At 30.4% G+C, this 21240-nt stretch overlaps 1 protein-coding gene across 2 annotated transcripts; it reads right to left on the reverse strand.

The window, feature by feature from the left end:
* Positions 1 to 397: 397 nt before the first annotated feature.
* LOC128175980 (arylsulfatase B-like) lies at positions 398 to 20386 on the reverse strand. Of its 2 annotated transcripts, XM_052841921.1 has the most exons (18): positions 20097 to 20386; positions 19813 to 19924; positions 19579 to 19630; positions 19066 to 19169; positions 18729 to 18835; positions 18336 to 18397; positions 17278 to 17379; positions 17056 to 17119; positions 15302 to 15399; positions 14944 to 15080; positions 14513 to 14571; positions 14089 to 14212; positions 13749 to 13897; positions 13593 to 13665; positions 7264 to 7268; positions 1123 to 1246; positions 817 to 965; positions 398 to 720 (listed from the first exon to the last, which is right to left on the reverse strand). In XM_052841921.1, exons 1-18 carry the CDS (start codon positions 20200 to 20202, stop codon positions 548 to 550), a joined length of 1800 nt encoding a protein of 599 aa, XP_052697881.1. In that variant the 5' UTR covers positions 20203 to 20386; the 3' UTR covers positions 398 to 547. The 2 variants fall into 2 exon arrangements, with proteins under 2 accessions (XP_052697881.1, XP_052697880.1); XM_052841920.1 differs by lacking the exons at positions 7264 to 7268; positions 13593 to 13665; positions 13749 to 13897; ... (10 more) ...; positions 19813 to 19924; positions 20097 to 20386 and adding exons at positions 1467 to 1525; positions 3306 to 3442; positions 3673 to 3770; ... (6 more) ...; positions 6110 to 6221; positions 6782 to 7057.
* Between the last annotated feature and the right edge of the window lie 854 nt (positions 20387 to 21240).

Genomic DNA, 21240 nt, shown 5'->3' on the forward strand with positions numbered 1-21240 from the left:
TTCACTTTCGTTTTGCCAGAGTGACTGCATAGGAGAGTTGATGAAAATCAACTCCCCAAAATCAAGTGCTTTTATTTTTAAAAGAAAAAATGTGTACATATTACATTTGAAATGTGAGCTAAAGGCATAACCTTTACATGTATATAAAGCTTGAGGGGGTTTGTTTGTTTGCTATTTTTTATGTTTCGTTTTCGGTTTTTTTTCTTTTGAGTGATAGAGTTTCACACATTGAACATAAAAATATGTTTTTTAAATCGAACGAGTATTGAATTCAGGTATCAAACAATTATGATTAAATCACAACTGCTGGTGATTTGATAAACCAAAACACACATTTTTTCAACACCATAGTGATTTATTTGATTAAACAAATGTAATGAGAAATTAAAACGAAACATAAATACATATTGCATTTTACTTTATGATTAACAAATTTATGTATATGCCCAATCAAAAAAATTTTATTGTCTGTTTAAGCTTTATATTTTTAAAACAATTAAAATTATTCAAAAGAACAACACTAAAGACCTTTTTAGTCTACAACACATTAACACCATCCTGGAGACCAAAATCCTCCGTAACTGGTTGGGGCTGACGATGCCGAATTCTTAGGGAAATTTGCAGGAACAATTTGATTATGATAGTACTCGAGTCTCGACTTCAATTTTTTCACTATATCTGGGTGCTTCCTGGATAAATCGACATGTTCATTAGGGTCGTCTAAAATAAAAAAAAACCCACAGAAATATGTTATAAACCAGATAAAAATTATTATACTCTATAAAGACTGTTTATACGCAACAACAATTCACTTACCCTGCAAGTTAAAGAGCATCATTTTGTCGAAAAAAGGGCGCATGCAGTTTGTCGAAACATCTTCGTTCAGGTCATAGCCTACATGATCTGGCTTGTACCAACCTTGGTGGAGCCCAGGATAACCATCAATCAACTTATAGTCACCTATCCTACTCCAAGAAACAATTTTTTCTTAAAAACTTTGTTTTATGAACTCGACTTAATAATCATCAGCAAAATTACCGTCAAAAGCTAAATGTAATTAAAATCTAAATCAGCCTATTCTATTTAAAAGGTTCAGTGCCATACATCCGGAAGCCGGCATACCTTATGGCTGCATGGCCACCAATCTCTGGCCTAAAGTCGTCAATGTTGTAGATAAACTCGTTTCTTTTCGATTCTCGTGCTGTTCGAAGACTATCCCACTGATCAATACCATCTAATTTCGAGTCTTCAAATATATATATATATATATATATATATATATATATATATATATATATATTTCGTATATATTTACATTCCAAATGATTCTAAATATGCGTATTCGTATGCTTACTGACAATATTTGAAATGTTATATTTTGAATACAGATTTAGGCTTTGATACATTGTTGCGAATGACAAATATCAAAACGTGTTTTTTTTTCACCACCTGTACCATGCAATTACCTGCTGTTCCTCCTGCGGCGCTAAGCACAGTTGGCATCCAATCTACTGCATGAATTAATCTAGTAAAGAATAAAATTGTTTTAAAAATTTCCAACGTCTAATGATGGTTCATTAAAATAAAGAAAATAAAAAATTCTATTTTATAAAACCAGTATTTTTTCAGAAAATTCCGTCGATAAAAATGAAATGATTCATTATATCAAACTTCTTGAACTTATACCAAAATTGTAGTTACGAATGTTAAAATTCTACACGAGGCTGTGATGAACCTTTCACTATATTCAATCATGTTCCAAACTTGACATATAAGTGTTTAAACTATGAATTTTATTTTTTTACTAATATAAGCATTTTAGACATTTTCAATTTGTTTGACACAAGTATTAATCGCCATGTATACTGCTAAAATTGCAAAGAACAACACAAGTTCTGATGAAAACAAAACGCCCTCATATTAACATCTTAAGATTGTGAGACTGTGTGCGATATATTTCAATATAACATGGCTTTGATGAAAAAGTAGCGTGTTTCGAATATCACGAGCAGTTTTTAAGATGTTTTGAATTAAGAGGGGAAAAAATGCAAATCAAATAATTTTTAGGGTAAAAAATTAGATACAAGATATTAGACTACACTGTCAAGCATTTCTTAAAACTTTCAGCTTAATAATGTCAAATATTTTTGTTAAATGCTATGTGAACATATTTTGACTATACATATATACCAGTTAGCATTGCTTTAATCTCTCAGTGAAAATGTCATAATTTTTCCTACATTTGAGGAGTAGTTCGATTTCATTCAACCATATGTCAAGTAGGAGCTTGAACGGTAAAGAGTCATAACTGTCCAATGGAAATGGACGGCTTATTGTGTAGTTCGATAAGGCAGTGTTACTTATATTACGATTATAACTGACTACATAAATATATTGGATTGATCAATCTCATAGACGGCGAGTCGAAGTATTGATCAATGACTTATATGATGCATTTAATATTTATTTACTTTCTAGTTGAATAAGTGATGTATATATACATGTACTTTGTGGACTACTTACATAAGTAGTGAGAAATAATGAGGCGAGGTCGAGCCGTCTATGAGATTGATTAACTCGATTTATTTCTGTAGTTAGTCAGTAAAAAGCCCTATAAATGTTTGTTTTCCCGAAGATCAAATGAGACAGTTATTCACAAAATCGTTGATCTACGCAAGTTCATGTAAAAATGGTCCTACATCTCGTTTACTTTTTCAAAGTCAAATTCTTCAGAATTCTCATTCTCACTTAAAAATCTTCACTGCCCCTTAGTTTGCTTCATATGTTTGGTAGTGATTTAATTTGATCTCTTTTCTATGCAGAGGTTTGAGCAAATCTCGACGTCATTTTAGTTACTCCAAACACAACGAGACATCAAATTCAAAGGTCAACCACTCTTATCTAAAATTATTTTCTAAGGCAACTACTCCGAACATTTTAAGAAATGAAGAACGCAGTCTTTGTATTACTAGAAATTATATTGAGATTTCGAGATAAGTACATAAGCGTCGGCCATGTTGCCGAATATTATTTCTTCCTAGATGAGCATAGAGATATATACAGCAGTCAAGTGTCATTTTTAAACCAATGAAAGTGACATTTCAGTCCGAACTTTTAATTTCAGTCATGCAGCTATTAAATGACCATTATTGCCTTTCTGTGATACATGGCCAGTTACTTTATAAATATAATTTGGTAGCTATTTAATCATTTTTTAATTAAATAAATGTGAACTTCATTATTTTAATATTTTGTGCAAACATCGTGCATAATGTATTGGTTTACCCTAGAGCCAAATTACCTACCCTGAATATTCATAGTTAAACTTTTGTATTCCTGCCCCGGTCACAAAAGCAGTAGCTCTAGTTCCTCCCTCAAACAAGGTGGCCTTTCCACCCCTCAAAGGGTAGTTATTTCCAGCAAACTTAACAGCACCACCATTCTATAAATACCCGGAACATTTACACTGATATTATTATTATCAAATCAAAGAATTGAAAGCATTATAGATTCATTTACATTTGTTACCATTTTTTCAGTAAAGTGCACAGTGGAAGATAGCAACACAAAAGGAAATGACTAACACTACAGATAAGATTCAATTAATACCCCCTTTAACAGCTATAAGTTTTTTTCATTGATATTGGTGAATTTATTATGTGGACTACTTACATCAGTAGTAAAAATAATAAGAGTATCATTAAAAATTCCTTTGGTCTTTAGAGCTTTTGTAATGTTGCCGATAGCTTCATCCATTGCAGTTACCATACCTGATGATGAAAAACACGGTCAAAATATGGTAATGTCAAGAAAAGTAAAATATTGTGCAGTATTTAAATTCATTTTTCTTGTTTCATTATTTGTAGAAGAATAGCGTGTTACATTATGAAGACATGTTCACAACCTCGTAATAGTATCAATAAAATTGTTTGAATGAAATTTCAATGAGGTTTTTGTCAAATGCTCACATCAGATAAAAATACGTTATTTGATAAACAATGGTTGATTATGGTTCAAAATAATTAGATTCATATGTTTTCATTTTAATAGGCGTTTTATTTTGCTGATCCGCTCAAAAACAAATTTTCCAAAAAAAAAAGGAAACAACGGCAGAAGTAGTTACCCATGTAAGTCCGGCGGCTTTTGGTATGTACATTGGTGTACATGTCAGTATACCTATTAGGGACCTATGGAATGCATGAATAAAAATAATATTGATTTTAAAAGTTGGAAAAGTACATTAAGTAGATTTAATTATGGATTAAAAAGTATTAGTACGGTTCAATCAAACTTACGTGATGTGCAATTACGTTTAAGCTCATTCGACTCATTTGGACGATTAAAGACTCACCTGAAGGGGTGCGTGTACAGATTGGAAAGGTAAGTACATGTATATCGGTTTGGATGCATCATGCTCCTTAATAATTGACTCTGCTCTCCGGGAATACAAAAACTGGTTGGCAAATAAAGTTAAAGAAATTCATTTCCAATGAATTAATGTTTATTTATCACTGAGGCAAATTAAAGGATTTGCAAAAGTTATTTTTCATGACCAGATAAAAAGCTCTATATTTATACAACCAAGAGTGTTTAATTTCGTTTATTTTCTCAGGTATGAATTACTATTTCATCATACTGATTGTTTTTATCATATCCTGAATATTTGTTTTTCCTTGATCTGAGGATATGCATAAAAATTTATCAGTCCCATTGAAATGCGTATCAACCCGATGATACTAACTAAATATATTATAACGCTTTTGTTGATTTAAAAAGCCCAACAGTCTTTTTCTTAAACTATTTCTATTATCTATTGACAGTTTTCTTAAACGAAGAGTAAATAAAATACTTACTGTGGAGTATTCACCTGTTGCGTTTACAGGTACTTTATTGTCTCTGAAATCTTTACCTCCAGCTGTTAATGAAAGAAGATTTTTTGAAACCTTAACATGAATTAAAACTTAAGTTATTTCTTTGCTTATGAGCTATTGTCCGTTCACAACGTACATGGTATAGTTTAATTTGTTCAAAATTAAATTATGTTTTTATTTTGAATCCACATGATGTTCATTACCGACACTGAGAGTATAGTAGTCTTCTTGGCCATTGTAAAATCCAAAGAATGTGTCAAATCCTCGATATGTAGGGGTACACTCCCATTTACAAAATCCCAAATGCCACCTTCAAACAAACGTTTTCAATCTATGCAGTAATTTGCTTCATTTTATTGATATTCTTTTCACTAAAAATATTAAATCACTTGTGGTGATATGAAATGTATACATGTAACTTGTGAATTAGTAATTAATAATAAGTGTACATTTACGGAATCTTATTGAAGACGTCCATTTTTTAAGTTTAGGTATAAGCACAATTTTGTTAATCATTTTAGTTCGCAAAATGGTAAATTACATGTAAATAACTACTTACTTTCCAATTGCATGAGTAGCATAACCAAGTTCCTTCAACTTCTGAGGTAAAAATGTATAGTTTAGAGGGGCACAAGTGGCTTGTTGTGGATTAATCGCAAGATGCTGAAAAGTCGTTCGAATTAGTTCTTATTAAGATACATGAGTAAAATTGCTAAAGAAAATACATCATGATACTATTTCCAAATGTATTACGTTTTTAAAATTGATAAGTAAATAATTTAAACCATGATATGAATTAAGCTAAGGTATCTTTTAAAATGATATCTTTTTTTCCTGGCAGAGCAAAGAACAATAGAATATGCTATTGTGAATATTATTTTGAATTCCGCTATTTGAAATCGATTCTTTAAAAGTAAATTTGGTACAATACATTTTTCTTTACGTTTTTCTCTTAGTTACATTTAATATATTAACTCTTGTTTATACATGATGGTGTTACATTTGACAATTTATACCTGTAATCCAGATTTAAAGGCATAATGACCTGTCATGAATGAATTCCTTGATCTAAAATGCACAGAAACGTAAATAGATCCATAAATCCGTAGCGTTGAAGATATAAAATCATGATGAAATCTCCTCTTAAAATTCTATCTTTCGGATAAAAAGACTTACCCGGGCTATATTGTTGATGATTGTTGATTACTGGTACTAATTAATGAAGCATTAAAACTCACGGTGTGCAGACTGGCATTACGTAGGATGAATTCAGGATCATCCCACTGCGCGCCAATTTATCGATGTTTGGGGTGAGGACATCGGGGTTCCGAAATCCGACATCGTTCCAACCTTAAGAAAAACGTTTATATAATTTGCAATAAATTTAATTGTTATTCTGAATTTAAATAGTATTTTACATTTCCTGTATTTCCAAACAACATTATTTCTTTCCCTTAACCACACAAAAACTGATTTTAATCAACTTTCACACATCCAAAGCAAACTTTTTTATTATTATAAATTTGTTTCAAATTAAGTGGAGCACTATGTTCCTCTGTGTTCATGCGACCGCAGGGACATCGAAAACAATTTTGCTTTTTATATGATTAAATTACGTTTATGATACAATATTTTTATGCTATAAGTTTACAATTATCTTACGTTGTTAGACTAAATAACGATAAAAGGATATAAGCGACAACAACGGGTACTTGTCTTTACAGGGTTTATTTTAAATCAGAAGAAAGTCAACATTGATGAGAATGAATTAAAAAAAAACTTAATCAAGTTAAACAAATAAACAGTGCAAAAATTAGCAAGCATTGAAATATTTCAAAGAAATCTTACATGAAGAGGGTTAAAGGAGAGAACATGAATTTTTGGCAATAATGGGCAAAAAATATACTTACCAAGATCGTCTGCTACGATGAAAAGAATATGTGGTGGTTTGGCTGAGACACACAAAAGAAAATGGACGAAGATGCTACAGGTGATAAATGAGGCAAATGTCTCCATTGTTGTACATGAATTAATAAATCTGGTATCGAAATACCGACATTTTAAGTTAATTTCAAGTCATGTGAATTAACCAAGGGGGTCAAAACATAGAACACATTAAAGATCTCATGAATGTTTGAACGTTCAAAAACTGGGTCTGTTTGGCGTGGTGTTAATAAATAAATAAACAAACTGTGCATCAGGTATTTTGATAAATGATTTTTTATCAAGTGTCCATAAGACTAGAGTACTCGTGCTATAAATTGATAGTTTGTTATCTGCTTAAATCTATAATAGTATTTAGTGTACAAAGGTCGTGTCTTTATCTACCTGTTAAAGAAGATACCTTTATTTGGTTTAAGAAAATGATCATGTGTTTTTTTTATCAATAAACCCACACTCATGATGTATAGTGATATTAAGATATTTAAAGGTATGACAGTTGAATAGGATGGACATTAATATTTATTTTCACACTAAGATAGTGTTATGCATTTTTCAAACGCTTGTTCATTGCAAAATATATCCAAATTGATTTAAAGCAAATGAACATGTTAAACCGTACGTTGAGCGAAAACCTAAACCTATTTGTCAATTAAATTGTATTGATGAATAAATTTTCCAGTTTCACATGGATAAAAAACAAACAACAAAAAAACATCACAGTAAGGAACCTAAAAATGAAAAACTTACGAAGGTTAAGAAACAATATCAAAATATGAACTTTATTACTTCAAAAGAGATTTGAAGCAGTATATGTAATTTTTTATTAATGACTTTAAAATAAAAAAAAATGTTCATCCAGCTACATCATTCAGTAGAAAAAAACGCAGTTTGATAATTCATAAAAACTGCTAAAGATGCATTAGTTAGCTTTTGAATTTTACGATTTATTTATTTTAAATATAATCACTTTTACATCGTTGATTGTTGTATTTCCTACTTATTTTCGTGTTTTCATTGATCAAATGTATTTAAAAGCTAGTGTTTAGCCGGAAATTTTGACGAATGTCGAATTTTCTCGATCTTTATTAATCGCAAATAACTGAATACGCAAAAAATATATCCTGTATCATTTTATGTAAGAAAATTTTAAAATTGCAAAAAAATTCTACATGCATTAAGAGAACAAAAACAAATCAATAATGCATTACATTACAAATTTGTTCCAAAATTACAAATTTAGGAACACATGCTGCACGAGTCTATCGAGGATGCATCAAACAAAAAATGTTTTCTCTGTTGATATGAATTACCCACCATCTGGTTCACGCTGTTTAAAGATTTCTTTTGACAGAATTGTTATGCAGAAAATAAGATTTCAAATTACACAAATTAGATAATTATAAAGGTCAAACTTTCAAAATATTTAGTTTAATACTAAATTTGCATTGTTGTTAAAGCTGTAAAAATTTATATTTACTTGTTGCGAAAATCACCATCAGGTAATATATTCACAACAGGCTTTGGAGATGTGTCGAAAGGGCCGTCATTGTTCACTCACTCGCATTAGAACAGTGTCCACTCTAACAAAAATCCCCATGGAATAGAAACGGCTACTCAAAGGTTACACGAGCCCGTAATAATTCAGCACCCGAAAACTCTCCTTCCACGGGATGGAAAATTATAAAAAGCAAAAACAAGACTAAAGACCCTGATAAAATAATTATATATAATAAAGTGAAACATACTTCCACCCGAAAACTAACCAAACGCATTGCTTTTAAACTTAAATAAAAATGTGTTTTAAATACATGTATCTGGTGTTTTCTGAAACCAGGCCCCTGGAAGCAATAGATGGACTGACGACCATGTCTATCCGCTAAGATGTTATCCCGTAGTACCCTTTTCCGTCCCCATTCAAAGTGTTAAGGAGGGGCTTCCCGTAGAAGAAATGTCTTGAATAACCGGAATTATTCAAACAAAGGGCTTTCCACGGGTTTTATATAAAAATAACCGGAATTCTGTACCATGGGAATTATTAGGCAAAGTAACAACTAATTTCAGTTTTTACAATGTACTTTTTTATTCATTGATGATTGATTTAATGAGTCAAATGAATATAAACAAAGAACTGAATTAAAAAATGTTTACCGCGTGGTAAAACACAATGCTTTTTGTAGCAATGCTATTTACAAACATAACCTTATTAAGAATAAAAGAAAGCATATGATTTTTTTTAAAAAATAAATACTGTACAGTATAATTTTATACACTTACGAATATAAAACCAATTTACTTTGCGAAAGGTATGTATATTTATTATTAATCAGACCGATATCATGTAATATGTTCTTGCTCATTCTCCCGTTGCATTATAATGTATTAGATCATGTTCCACGCAAGCGGGGGAATAAACACTTCATATTTTTATATGATACAATGTCCTCTGTACAAGTGGCCTTAATTTTTATTTATTTATCATTTATTTTTTACGAAGCTTTTAATTTTAATTTTATTTAAAACCAGGGAGTGAGTGTATTTTGCGTCGTTTCTTTTTTTTTGTTACTTGGGTCTTCTTTTCACTTTTATCACTATGCCAAATAAGCAATTCATTGTGTAATTGGTAATGTATGTTGTTTGAAAACGCTAGCATTTATTTGCATATTTTAAAACAGAGTTTTAATAGATCCGCCAAAGCTGTCCAGCACCTTACTCACATTTTTGATACGTTAAATAGGGTGTAGTTGCATTAATTGGTCTGTTGGAAGCATTCATTTGCTGACAGTCACTTTTAAACATTTCAAACAAAATATTATGTCTATTTCTAAATGTCTTGCTTAATGAATTGGCGTTTGTTGAATATTGCATTTTTTAAGACATTGTATACTCTTTGTTAATGAACCTACGATTGTGATTTTCGAATGATTACAGATCAGGCAAGACAAAAATAGTACTGTACAAAGATTGGTCTATACATGTAATTATCTGTTTTAAAGAACTATACTTTTGGTAAGAGTTTTCTCTTTTTTCATGAAATCGATTCTGATTGGCTGATGGCGATCACAAGAAAACCATCTTTATCGTTTATGAAATTGATGTTTATATATTGTAAACCACCTTTATTCGCGTGCGAGAGTTTTTTGCGAGGTTCGCAAGGACATTGTCGTTCCAGAATATTTCTCACGCGAACCATTCGTTATCGTATAGTTGTTAAAACAAGACTGGTCTGGAGAAAGCTTGGTCGCGAACATTAGTCGTAGTGAACCACTATATCGGAAGTAAATCGCGAAATAAAGACTTGCGAATAAAAGTTGATTAACAGTATTAATCCAAACCTTCTTCGGAGAAAAAATCTGCCAACTGAAGTAACACTGAAAGAAAGTAATCGATCGAGTAAAAGGATTTATATATTGACATCCTTTCAGGAAAATTACAAAAGTGATTGTCAGCACTATAAATGTTTACATATCATTCTATATTTTAGAATATCATAACATCTTTAGTTTAAAGGGGCATGGTCACGATTTTGGTCAAAAATTATATTTTTAATTTTAATGTTAACACTGCTTCAGTAAGGCATTTTTAATAGGCATCCAAAATTTGGGTGTCATTTGAAGAGTTATAGGCGAGTTACAGAGCTTACAATTCTTCGCTATGTAAACAAAGACTTTGTTTACATTTTGAGTGTTGAAGTAAAAATTCCAGTTTTAGACCTAAAATGAATGTGATAATCGTAAGGAACTGTTTATTTATGCTTAGAATAAATAATAAGATAGACAAACCTGTTTAAAAAAGATTTTTTACTGGTATATTGAACCTATGTAAACAAAAAACAGGGCACGAGCCTTGTTTACATGACGAAGAATTGTACGCCCTGTATCTTGCTTAAAACTCAACGACTGGCACCCAAATTAGATTTGATCCTTAGAAATGCAATTCTAAAGCATTGCAAATAATAAAAACAGAAAAATAAAATTTGACCAAAATCGTGACCATGCCCCTTTAAATGGTTTAGCTTTAAAACTGAGCCATTGTAGTTTGCTCGTAAATAAATGCAATTCATATACCGGTATGCTATTATTTTCAAAACATATTCATCAAAGTCTTGCAAATATTAAACAAATAGAAAGAAACCATTTTAAATCGAGCTACTCTAATGGACGTTTGAAGAGGTTTTAGACGTAATTAAAAAAGAAAGACAATAGTCAAATCTAATACTTTAAAAACAAATATTAAATTTTACAATATGTCTTGAACCATAGTATGATATCCTTATTGATTTATTTTTTTCAAAAACATGAACTATAATACTTTTCCGTTACACGTCTTGAAAGTCAAAGGGACTAGAATCTTTTATTTAATAGGCTAGTACTGACATTCAGAGAAATGTTAAATGGCTGTAAAAACGATAACCACGAGCCGTCAGAAAGAGACTAAGGCAGAATGGCTTGAATATATTCTTTTTAAAGCACGAAGGGGAGGGGGTCATAGGAAACTTACATGTATGTTGATTCAAACTTTTTTAAGAAGCATTATTTGTAACAGAGCAATGTGCCCATAGTATCTGTATTAATCCTTAGTACTCTAACACAAATATTTGTAAAAGTATAAATAAATCAATAGTTGTTCATAATTTTATAACGTATTTTGTTTGCAAATATTAACAAAACTTTTTAAAAAACCCAAAACATTTATGATATTTAACAATTTAACCACTTTAAACAAGAAAAAAAGATTTTAGAGGAGAAATTCGAATTTAAAAAAGGTGTAGCGTTCCTTTTTAAGTGGAGTGTAATATAATATGTCTTCTTAACTTGTCATAGATTTTTCGTTGCATATAGATCAAAATAATTATATGTTTGCTTTAATAAAACGACACAATCTTATTTCGTTTAAAAGTGAAAAGGCATATTTTTTGTCCAATCATCATGAACTACACTTTTTCCTTATCGTGTTTCACTTTAAGGGCATGGTCATGATTTGGTCAAAAAATTAATTTTTCGATTTTGATGTTTACAATGCTTCAGTAAGTCATTTTTAATAGGCAACCAAAATTTGAGTGTCATTTGATGAGTTATTCGCTATGTAAACAAAGCGTTTGTTTACATTTCCAATGTTGAGGTGAAAATTCCAGTTTAAGAACTAAAATAAATGTGTTAATCGTTAGGAACCGTTTATTTATGCTTTAAATGAATAATAAGATAGACGAACCAGCTTTAAACAGATTTTTTACTGGTTTATTGAACCTATGTAAACAAAAACAGGTCACGAGCCTTGTTTACATGACGAAGAATTGTGAGCCATGTATCTTGCTTAAAACTCAACGACTGGCACCCAAATTTCATTTAATTATTAGAAATGCATTCCGAAAGCATTGAGAATAATAAAAACAGAAAAATAAAATTTGATCAAAATCGTGACAATGCCCCTTTAAGTAAATCAATCAGAAGTTTTGATTTAATACATCTGAAAAGTCAAATTACAAATTAAACCCTTATTTACATTTGATTAACAATCAGAATAAACTCAACAGATTTTTTTTATCTTGACCTTTACAAATGGACAGAAATATTTTTTTTCTATTAATAGCATTTGTAGGTCAAACGATATTCTTAGGATATCTTTCGTTAATGTAAAAACATGCAATAATGGAAAATCTGAAGTATAAAACATTGCCTTCTTTAATCAATCGCAACATTGAATTAAGGGATTTGATGTCAGAGAAAAGTGGATACCAACAAACTCAAATAACAAATGCCTTTATTGGAAATAAAATGTTAACATAGTATACATTTATTAGAAATGAGATCCAAACTGGAACCCCATATTTTGTACAGTTTTTTATTTACTGATACAATTTTTTAAAATGATGTTATTTGAGATCAAATAGTACTTTGAAAATTCAGGACTGCCAGTGACTTATGGTAAAACTCTTAAAATTATCTGATGAAAGTTGGAAAACCGGACTGATTTCAACTTAATAGACTTAAATTTCATCAATTGTAAGAAAAAATATACACGTCATCACACTTTTTGAGATGTCAGATAAACGTAAACTAAAGCATATTTTAGCATCAGAAAACCGTATTGTTTTGTTAAAAGTAAAAATTTTTAGGCAGAAATTTGTTTATCTTGTTTAATTTTATTGTCAACTTTATCAGAAAACAAAATCTACAAACACATTTTAAAATTAATTGTTGGGATAAGAAAAACTATAGCATTTAGACATACAACTGAGAAAAAAGTCAGAAAAAGAGTTTTCCCTTTAGCATAGATAAAATGTATTAAAAAAAATTGGAAATTTAGAATAAAATCAAACTGCGAAAATATCTTGAACTTAACAGTAATTCTAGTTACTTCCATGTGATTCTATTCACATAAAATATATTAAACTATCTTGTATAAATTTTAAAGAATTCAAAGTTTTACAAAAAAGTATGACATCATAAAACACTGGATCTACTTTTAATTAAAAGCTTTTAATTAAAAGCACCAAACAAATTTATCAAACAAACAAGTGCTTTACATGCATTCGAATGAAGATAAAGTAATATTTATTAACAGTGTAAACTATTTTTTGATAACCAAGATGAGACTAATCAAGTGAATATTCTGTGATGTAAAGTTTAGATGAAATATATAAAATAAGAAATTCACAGACTTATTCAGACTACATCACATTAACACCAGCCTGGTGTCCAAAATCCTCCGTAATTGGTAGGTGCTGACGATGCCGAATTTTTGGGAAAATTTGCAGGAACAATTTGTTTGTGATAGTACTCGAGTCTCGACTTCAGTTTTTTAACTATATCTGGGTGCTTCTTGGATAAATCGACATGTTCGTTAGGATCGTCTAAAATAAGAACAAATATATGTGATATAACAAATCTTGACCCGCTTCGTAAAGATTTTTACATGCACCAACAATTTACTTACCTTTAAGATTAAAAAGCATCATTTTGTCGAAAAAAGGACGCGTGTCGTTTAAAGATACATTTTCATACAAGTCAGACACGACTTGGTCTGGCTTGTACCAGTCTTGGTAGGCCCCAGGATAACCATCGATCAACTTGTAGTCACCAATCCTACATCAAGATACACTTATATCAAAAAAGAAATATTAATTTCATATAACCGACTCAAATATTCAGCAAGATTTCTTCGGAAAAGCGAGTGAAATTTCCAAAAACTTACGTACAAAACAATTCATAAAAATTAAAACAGTGAATTTTATTAAAAAAATCGTTTATTGTCACACAAGCTGAAACGAGCATACCTAATGGCAGCATGACCACAGATCTCCGGCCTTAAATCGTCGATGTTGTAGATAAACTCGGTTCGTTTTGATTCCCCTGCTGTTCGTAGACTATCCCACTGATCGATGCCATCCAATGTCGGGTCTAATATATATATATATATATATATATATATATATATATATATATATATATATATATATATATATATATATATATATATATATATATATATATATATATATATATATATATAAATATACATATATATATATATATATATATGTAATTCAAAGATAACGTTTACTTTATGCAGCATTCTGCATTAACATTAAAAACCAATACAACACAAACTTTATGCTTTGAATATAAAATTGAGGGTTTTGATTAATTTTTTCAAATGCCGGAAACATGGACATTTTAGCACGTGTTACATAGTATTACCTGGCGTTCCTCCTGCGGCGCTTAGCACTGTTGGCATCCAATCTACTGCATGAATCATTCTATAAATCAATATTTTTTTTTTAAAAACTAAAGTTCCATCATTAGAAAAAAAGATAAAGTAACAGCAAAATTATTATAAGTAGACTTGAAAAAAATTCAATGGCAAAGAAAAGATAAAAGAAATAATCAAAATGGTTCATGTCATCAAACTTCTCGAATTTATATCGAAACTTACAAGAAACCTAAATGATTGGTCAGTGATCAGATCCTTTTGATTATTTTTTTTATTACAGCCGAGTTGTGATTTATGCCTATTGATTTTTAAAGACTTTATGTGTAAAAAAAAAACCCATATATTTTTTATTTACATTTATTGATACCATGTTCAAATTTTTAATTGATGAATCCTAGAGTAAAATAAAATGACCTACCCTGGATAAACATAGTTTGACTTTTGAATCCCTGCCCCGGAAACAAAAGCAGTTGCTCTAGTTCCTCCTTCAAACACAGTGGTCTTTCCACCCCTTAAAGGGTAATTATTCCCAGCGTATGTAATCCAACCTCCATTCTAAAAATACCAGAAGATTCATTTACTTTAATTGCTTGTTTTCGGTAAGGATGATGAATATGAAAACAAGCCAACAACTATATGCTCTCTGAAACTGTAGGTATTGACAAACGTCTTATAACACTACAGATACGGTAAATCTATTGCCTTTTTAACAATTTTTAACTACATGTATTTATTCAGATTTATGGTGAAGTATATCTCCTTTCCAGAGAACTCACATCGGCAGTAAATACTATGAGAGTGTCGTCGAACATTCCCTTTGTCTTTAGAGCTTTTGTAATGTTGCCGATAGCTTCATCCATTGCAGTTACCATTCCTGATGATGGAAGACAAGGTAAAAAAAAAATGAAAGCTGGATAACTAAAAAAATATGTATAATGTATAATGATATTTTTTCTTGTTAAATCAAGCTATGCAACTTTTTGTCAAGCTCCGAAGGTTCAAGTGAGCTTTTCTGATCACCTGTTGTCCGTCGTCCGTCCGTCCGTCTGTAAACTGTAAACATTTTTTACTTCTTCTCTAGAACCACTGAGCCAAATTTAACCAAACTTGGTACAAAGCATCCTTATGGAAAGGGGATTCTAAATTGTTAAAATTGCACAACCCTTTTTAAAAAGGAGATAATTGCAAAACTGCGAAAATTGGGTGGGTGTCTTAAAAAATCTTCTTCTTAAGAACCATTGCACCAGATATGCCAATATTTACAACGAAGCTTGTATATATAGTGAAGATTCTAAATTGTAAAAATCGCGATCCCCGGGTCAATACTGGGGTCCCAAGAGGGGTTGTAAGTTGATTAAAAAAGACAAATTTAACATAGAAATATATGGGGGGAAATGATTTTAAAAATGTATTCTCAAGGACTACAGTGCTAAAATTAGTTAGATTACTATCATAGTACCCTAAGATAGTGAAGATTCTAAATTGTGAAAACCGTGATCCCCGGACTAATACTACTTTCGGCTCCAAAATATGTTTAAAGTTTAACATAGACTTATATAATGGAAAAATATTTTAAACTCTTAAGAATTACAATGCTACAGTTTGTGAGATTACTGTGCAATCATTCTAAGATAGTGCAGATTCTAAATTGTTTAAATCATTTTTTATTAAAAGAAGTATTAAAAAAAAGAAAAAAGAAATTTCCAGGATAAGTTTATCATAGTTAAATCATCTGTGAATGTTTATCGACTAGTTTTTTTGGGTTTTTTTGGAATTTCGATCCCGACATCAATTACTCACATATCGGGATCCAAGTGATCTGGATTAAAGATCATAAATTCAAACAACTTCAAAAAGGTGTGGATGTTAGTCTTCACGAAGTTTTGATTCACAAACACACAGTTAGGAAAGATAAAGGAACAAAAGATAAAAAATGGTTATGGAAAAAAGTAGGAATCATTGATAGACTTTATCAACTATATATATAGACTTTCCATGTTTTTTGAGTTTAGTCTATAAGACAGATGATCGATGAGAATGCAAAATCTAACATGCCTAATGTCCCCATCACACCTGCAATATTTTTATTTGATGAATCGATAGAGAAGCTTTTAATGATTGAAATACAAAACATATCATCTTTTAATTATTTAACGAATATATTTCAATTTTTTCAGTGAAATTGGATTTTTTTTTAACGCAAAATGGTATTTTAGAGCTTAAAATTCAGTCTCATTTGATGTGTAAAATAACTTTGAATAAAAACATGCCAAAGATAAAATTTTCTTCTTTTTATGTATTGTTTAATATATGGCAAAATCTTGAAATATATGAGTTTTACAATATTTATTCAGGGTTCACTTCATAATAAACCCTTTCGAAATAAAATGATACACGGACTATTGTTCAGGTGAGCGATTTGTGGCCCATGGGCCTCTTATTTCTTATTTCGATAGACATTTGATTTTGTGAACCCGTTCAATTACGATGTTTACATAATAAACATACGAAGACCCATATTCATAGTTACCTAGGTAGGTCCGGCGGGATTCTGTATGTACCTTAGAGTACATGTCGCTATACTTCTGAGGGACCTGCAAAAGGCATTCAATTCAGTTAAATAAAGTTAATTTCGAAACTCTGAAAAGTACAGTGATGGATTACAATAGATAAGTAAAGTTCAATCAATCGTATATTTGATGTGCATGTACTTTTACGCACTGTCGACTCACCTGGACGATTCAAGACTAACCTGAAGGGGTTCGTGTACTGATTGGAAAGGTAAATACATGTACATAGGTTTAGATGCATCGTGGTCTTTAATTATGGACTCTGCTCGCCTGGCATACAAAATCTGTTTGGCGAAATAAGTGCAAAACTTTAAATGAAAGAAAGTTTATGTTTCCCGGATAACTAACGGAAAGGCGAAAGGGAATTTAACAATTTAAAACACTTCTCTTCCTTTAATAGTGGTTTTATGTCTGTACGATTATTTTCTCCGAATCAGATGTAAAGAATATTTTCATAATGTTCGATACTTGCTATTTTTTTTTTACTTAAGGATGAAATACATATATGTCGCGGCTCTTGAGTTACGTACATTTACGTACATTTATGAACCTAAAGCTACCAACAGCCTCGTAAATTTAATTTTTCATCTGGTTTATGAAATAAAATCCAGACTGAAGAAAATTATTTAAAACAATTTAATTATCTTTTTTCTCATATGATCATTCAAAAATTGTTAATATTGATATAGACATAGAAAGGAACCTTCTTCAGGTGCAAGTCCAGTAGAAAAAAAATAATGGAACATTTCATTGAACTTTGATTCTAACATTACGTACATTTTTATTATTTTTGTACCAATCAATGTGCCTGCTACTTTTACAATTTCTACGGACATTGATTTAAGTTGGTATGGGACATTTCCATGTTTGGACGTACGTTCTATCGAAATTAACAATTAAGTATAATTTTAGAAATGTTCTCTTTCCCAATTTGGTTACATAGCAGCTTAGCATAATAGGTTAGTGCGTTACCTGCTGATTTGTAGGTCTTAAGTTCAAATCCCGCTTGGATTTTTATAATTTTTTACCTATCGATGAAAATTTAAAACATATTTTAGCCCAAATATTGTAAACTTTGAAACTTCTAAACCGGTAAAAGTATTAAGATAATCAAATAACCGAACAGGATTAAAAACAAAATGAATGGGTTTAAGATTGAAGCTAATCAAGTCTGCTGCTTCTTGTATAATTTACTTTTACCTACACTGATTTTCCCTGATGAAATACGAAGTTTACTTACCGTGGAGTATTCACCTGTTGCGTTAACAGGTGTTCTATTGTCTCTGAAGTCTTTACCTCCAGCTGTTAACGAAAATTAACTCCTTTGGAAACTTGTAGACACTTTTGAGTGAACGTTCTTTCTAAATAGCTTGTAAACTTTTGAAATTTTTTCAATATATAGGATCATATCTAATTTTTGGAAAACAAAAATGATATAGTTGTAAATTGGTTTGATGACGCATGATACTCAGTACCGATACTGAGAGAATAGTAATCCACCGTTTATGTTTATCTTTTTTGTATCATGATCTTTTTAAAAGTACCCAGAACATATGATAATATGGTTTAATATCTTTAGAATGATATAGTGTTATTAATTAAATACATGTACCATAATTATTATGGTTATTACCGATACTGAGATTGTAGTAGTCCTCTGCGCCGTTGTAATATCCGTAGAATGTGTCAAATCCTCGATACGTAGGGGTACACTCCCACTTACAAAATCCCAAATGCCACCTTAGAAGCAAACGTTTCATAAATATATATTTGTACGTTATATCTGACTAATAATTATTTCATTGACGAGAATGAGTTATTCGTGTTAATGCAAAATGCAAAGGTTAAAACAAACTGCACCTTAACTATAAGTAGATTCAATCCGTGGATGGTTTTGCTATCAATTGTGAATGTAAATGTTCTAAACCATATATCATTAGCAGAACGCAATCTAGTAGATTGTTACTTACTTTCCAATCGCATGAGTTGCGTACCCAAGTTCCTTCAACTTCTGAGGTAAAAATGTATTGTTAAGAGGGGCACAAGTGGCTTGTTGTGGTAAGATCACAATATGCTGCAATATAATTCATTGTAATTATTTTTGATATATTATTTATTCTAACCGTGAAATTGCTAAAAAAAAAATAACAATTTTTGTTTCAATTATATACCCTATAGGAATTGGGTTAAATGATGTTTTTTTAATAAAATTGAGGAGCGAATAATTCAAATTATATATAAAGTCGTAGTACATTTGAAAATAATGTTTGTGTATTACTGTATTTGCAAAACAAAACACAAATGATAATGTACATGCTTTATTTTAAAATCGTATATTTAAAATCGATTTTTAAAAAATTAAATTATGTAGTTGGTATACCATTTCTCTGATAATAATGTGTATTTCAATTTTTCTTCTACAATTTACAGTAATAACATTAACTCTGATTAATACATGATAGTTGTTAAAAATGTATGTATACCTGTAATCCTGATTTAAAGGCATATTGACCGGTCATAAATGAATTTCTTGATCTAAAAAGCAAAAAAATAAGTTATAAAACCAATATCTCTTAAGCTATAACTGGTTTAAAATGAATATGAAGATGAATGCTTAGGTAGGGTTACGATTTTGATAAATTACAGGTATTTGAATGATTTGAAAAGGACTAAATGCAAAAAGAATGTATTTTTTAAATTTATTTATTAAAACTCACGGTGTGCAGACTGGCATTACGTAAGATGAATTCAGGATCATCCCACTGCGAGCCAATTTATCGATATTTGGGGTGAGGACACTAGGGTTGCGAAATCCAACATCGTTCCAACCTGGAAGAAAACATTCATTTACTTTGCAATAAACTAAATTGTGATTTTTGTGTTGACAATTTTACACGCTTAGCTTTCTGTATGCTCTTCAATGTTATTCATATATTATACATCTAGGTGCATTACTAGAATCTGATATGATGCTTAATTAGTAATTAGAAAATCTACGTACCATAGTCGTCTGCCACGATGAAAAGAATATGTGGCGGTTTGGCCGAGACATACGGAAGAAAATGAATGAAGATGCAAAAGACGAATACTGAGACTGATGTCTCCATTGTTGATAATGTATTAATATATTTTGTCTCGGAATACTTATATATTGGCGTAAGTCATGTGAATAGCCAAAGGGATCAAAAAATGGGACACTGATTATTAAAAATGTCTTGAGTATGTACATACGTTCAATAACTGGGTCTGTTTGACGCAGTGAAGATAAAAAAAATAAACTGCGCATCGGGTATTTCGATGAATGATTTTTTTATGAAGTTTCTAGAGAAATTAGAATACTCATGCAATAAGTTAAGAGTACATATTTTTTTTCCAGTTGGTTAAAGTATTTAGTGTACAAAGGTAGTTTTTCTACCTAATTGTTGAATTAGATTTTTTTATCGTTATTTATCGATTTACCGCATATGATAATATAAAATCAATAAATAATGATCATATGTTGTTTTATCACTAAAATCAGCAGTTTTAACTCGTGATGTATGGTAAACTTTAGATTATTCAAAGTTATTATGAGCTTTGATATTTAATTTGCACACTTGAACACGTTATAATTGTTACTGCATTTCAAAACAGAATCAGTTTGATCCGAAACAAATCGGCAGGTAAAAGCGGACGTTGAGCCATTGTAGCCATAATGTTTAAGCTAATAATATAGCATTTAAAGAGAACAAACCAATTATTGAATGACAAGCCCCAGTTTCAAATTGACAAAATATGAAAGAAAATATCAAACTAACATTACAGTTAAAATATCTAAACATCAAATGGAGTAATTAAGGTTAAGAAACAGAATCACATTGTATAATGTGATGAAAATACTTGAATTCAATGAAGCTTGATGTATTCAATTTATAATACTTAGTAAAGAGTTATTGGACGATTTTGAATCATTCTAAATAAGTACGATATTTATCGCACAATAACGATGAAAGTAAAATGACTGATGACATATAAGAAGCCGACTATTTAGCAGTGAAAACTGTTTGAAGAGTTATCTTCCATTGATCAGAGGTATTTTTTCAAAATATATTTGTAGGTGAATGATCGCTTTATTCCATATTTGAAAAAGAGAGCGTTTATGAATG

This window comes from Crassostrea angulata, chromosome 3 (genome assembly GCF_025612915.1).
Source record: "Crassostrea angulata isolate pt1a10 chromosome 3, ASM2561291v2, whole genome shotgun sequence".
In the NCBI taxonomy this organism is placed as follows: Eukaryota; Metazoa; Mollusca; class Bivalvia; order Ostreida; family Ostreidae; genus Magallana; species Magallana angulata.

What these genes read in the sequence shown, in the direction of transcription:
- LOC128175980 (XM_052841921.1), bottom strand. Translation starts at nt 20,202, where the DNA reads ATGGAGACATCAGTCTCAGTATTCGTCTTTTGCATCTTCATTCATTTT. An exon ending in CTACTACAATCTCAGTATCG is followed by an intron (nt 18,398 to 18,728) that starts GTAATAACCATA and finishes TTTCGTTAACAG; the next exon opens with CTGGAGGTAAAGACTTCAGA. An exon ending in TGTGGTCATGCTGCCATTAG is followed by an intron (nt 13,898 to 14,088) that starts GTATGCTCGTTT and finishes ATCTTGATGTAG; the next exon opens with GATTGGTGACTACAAGTTGA.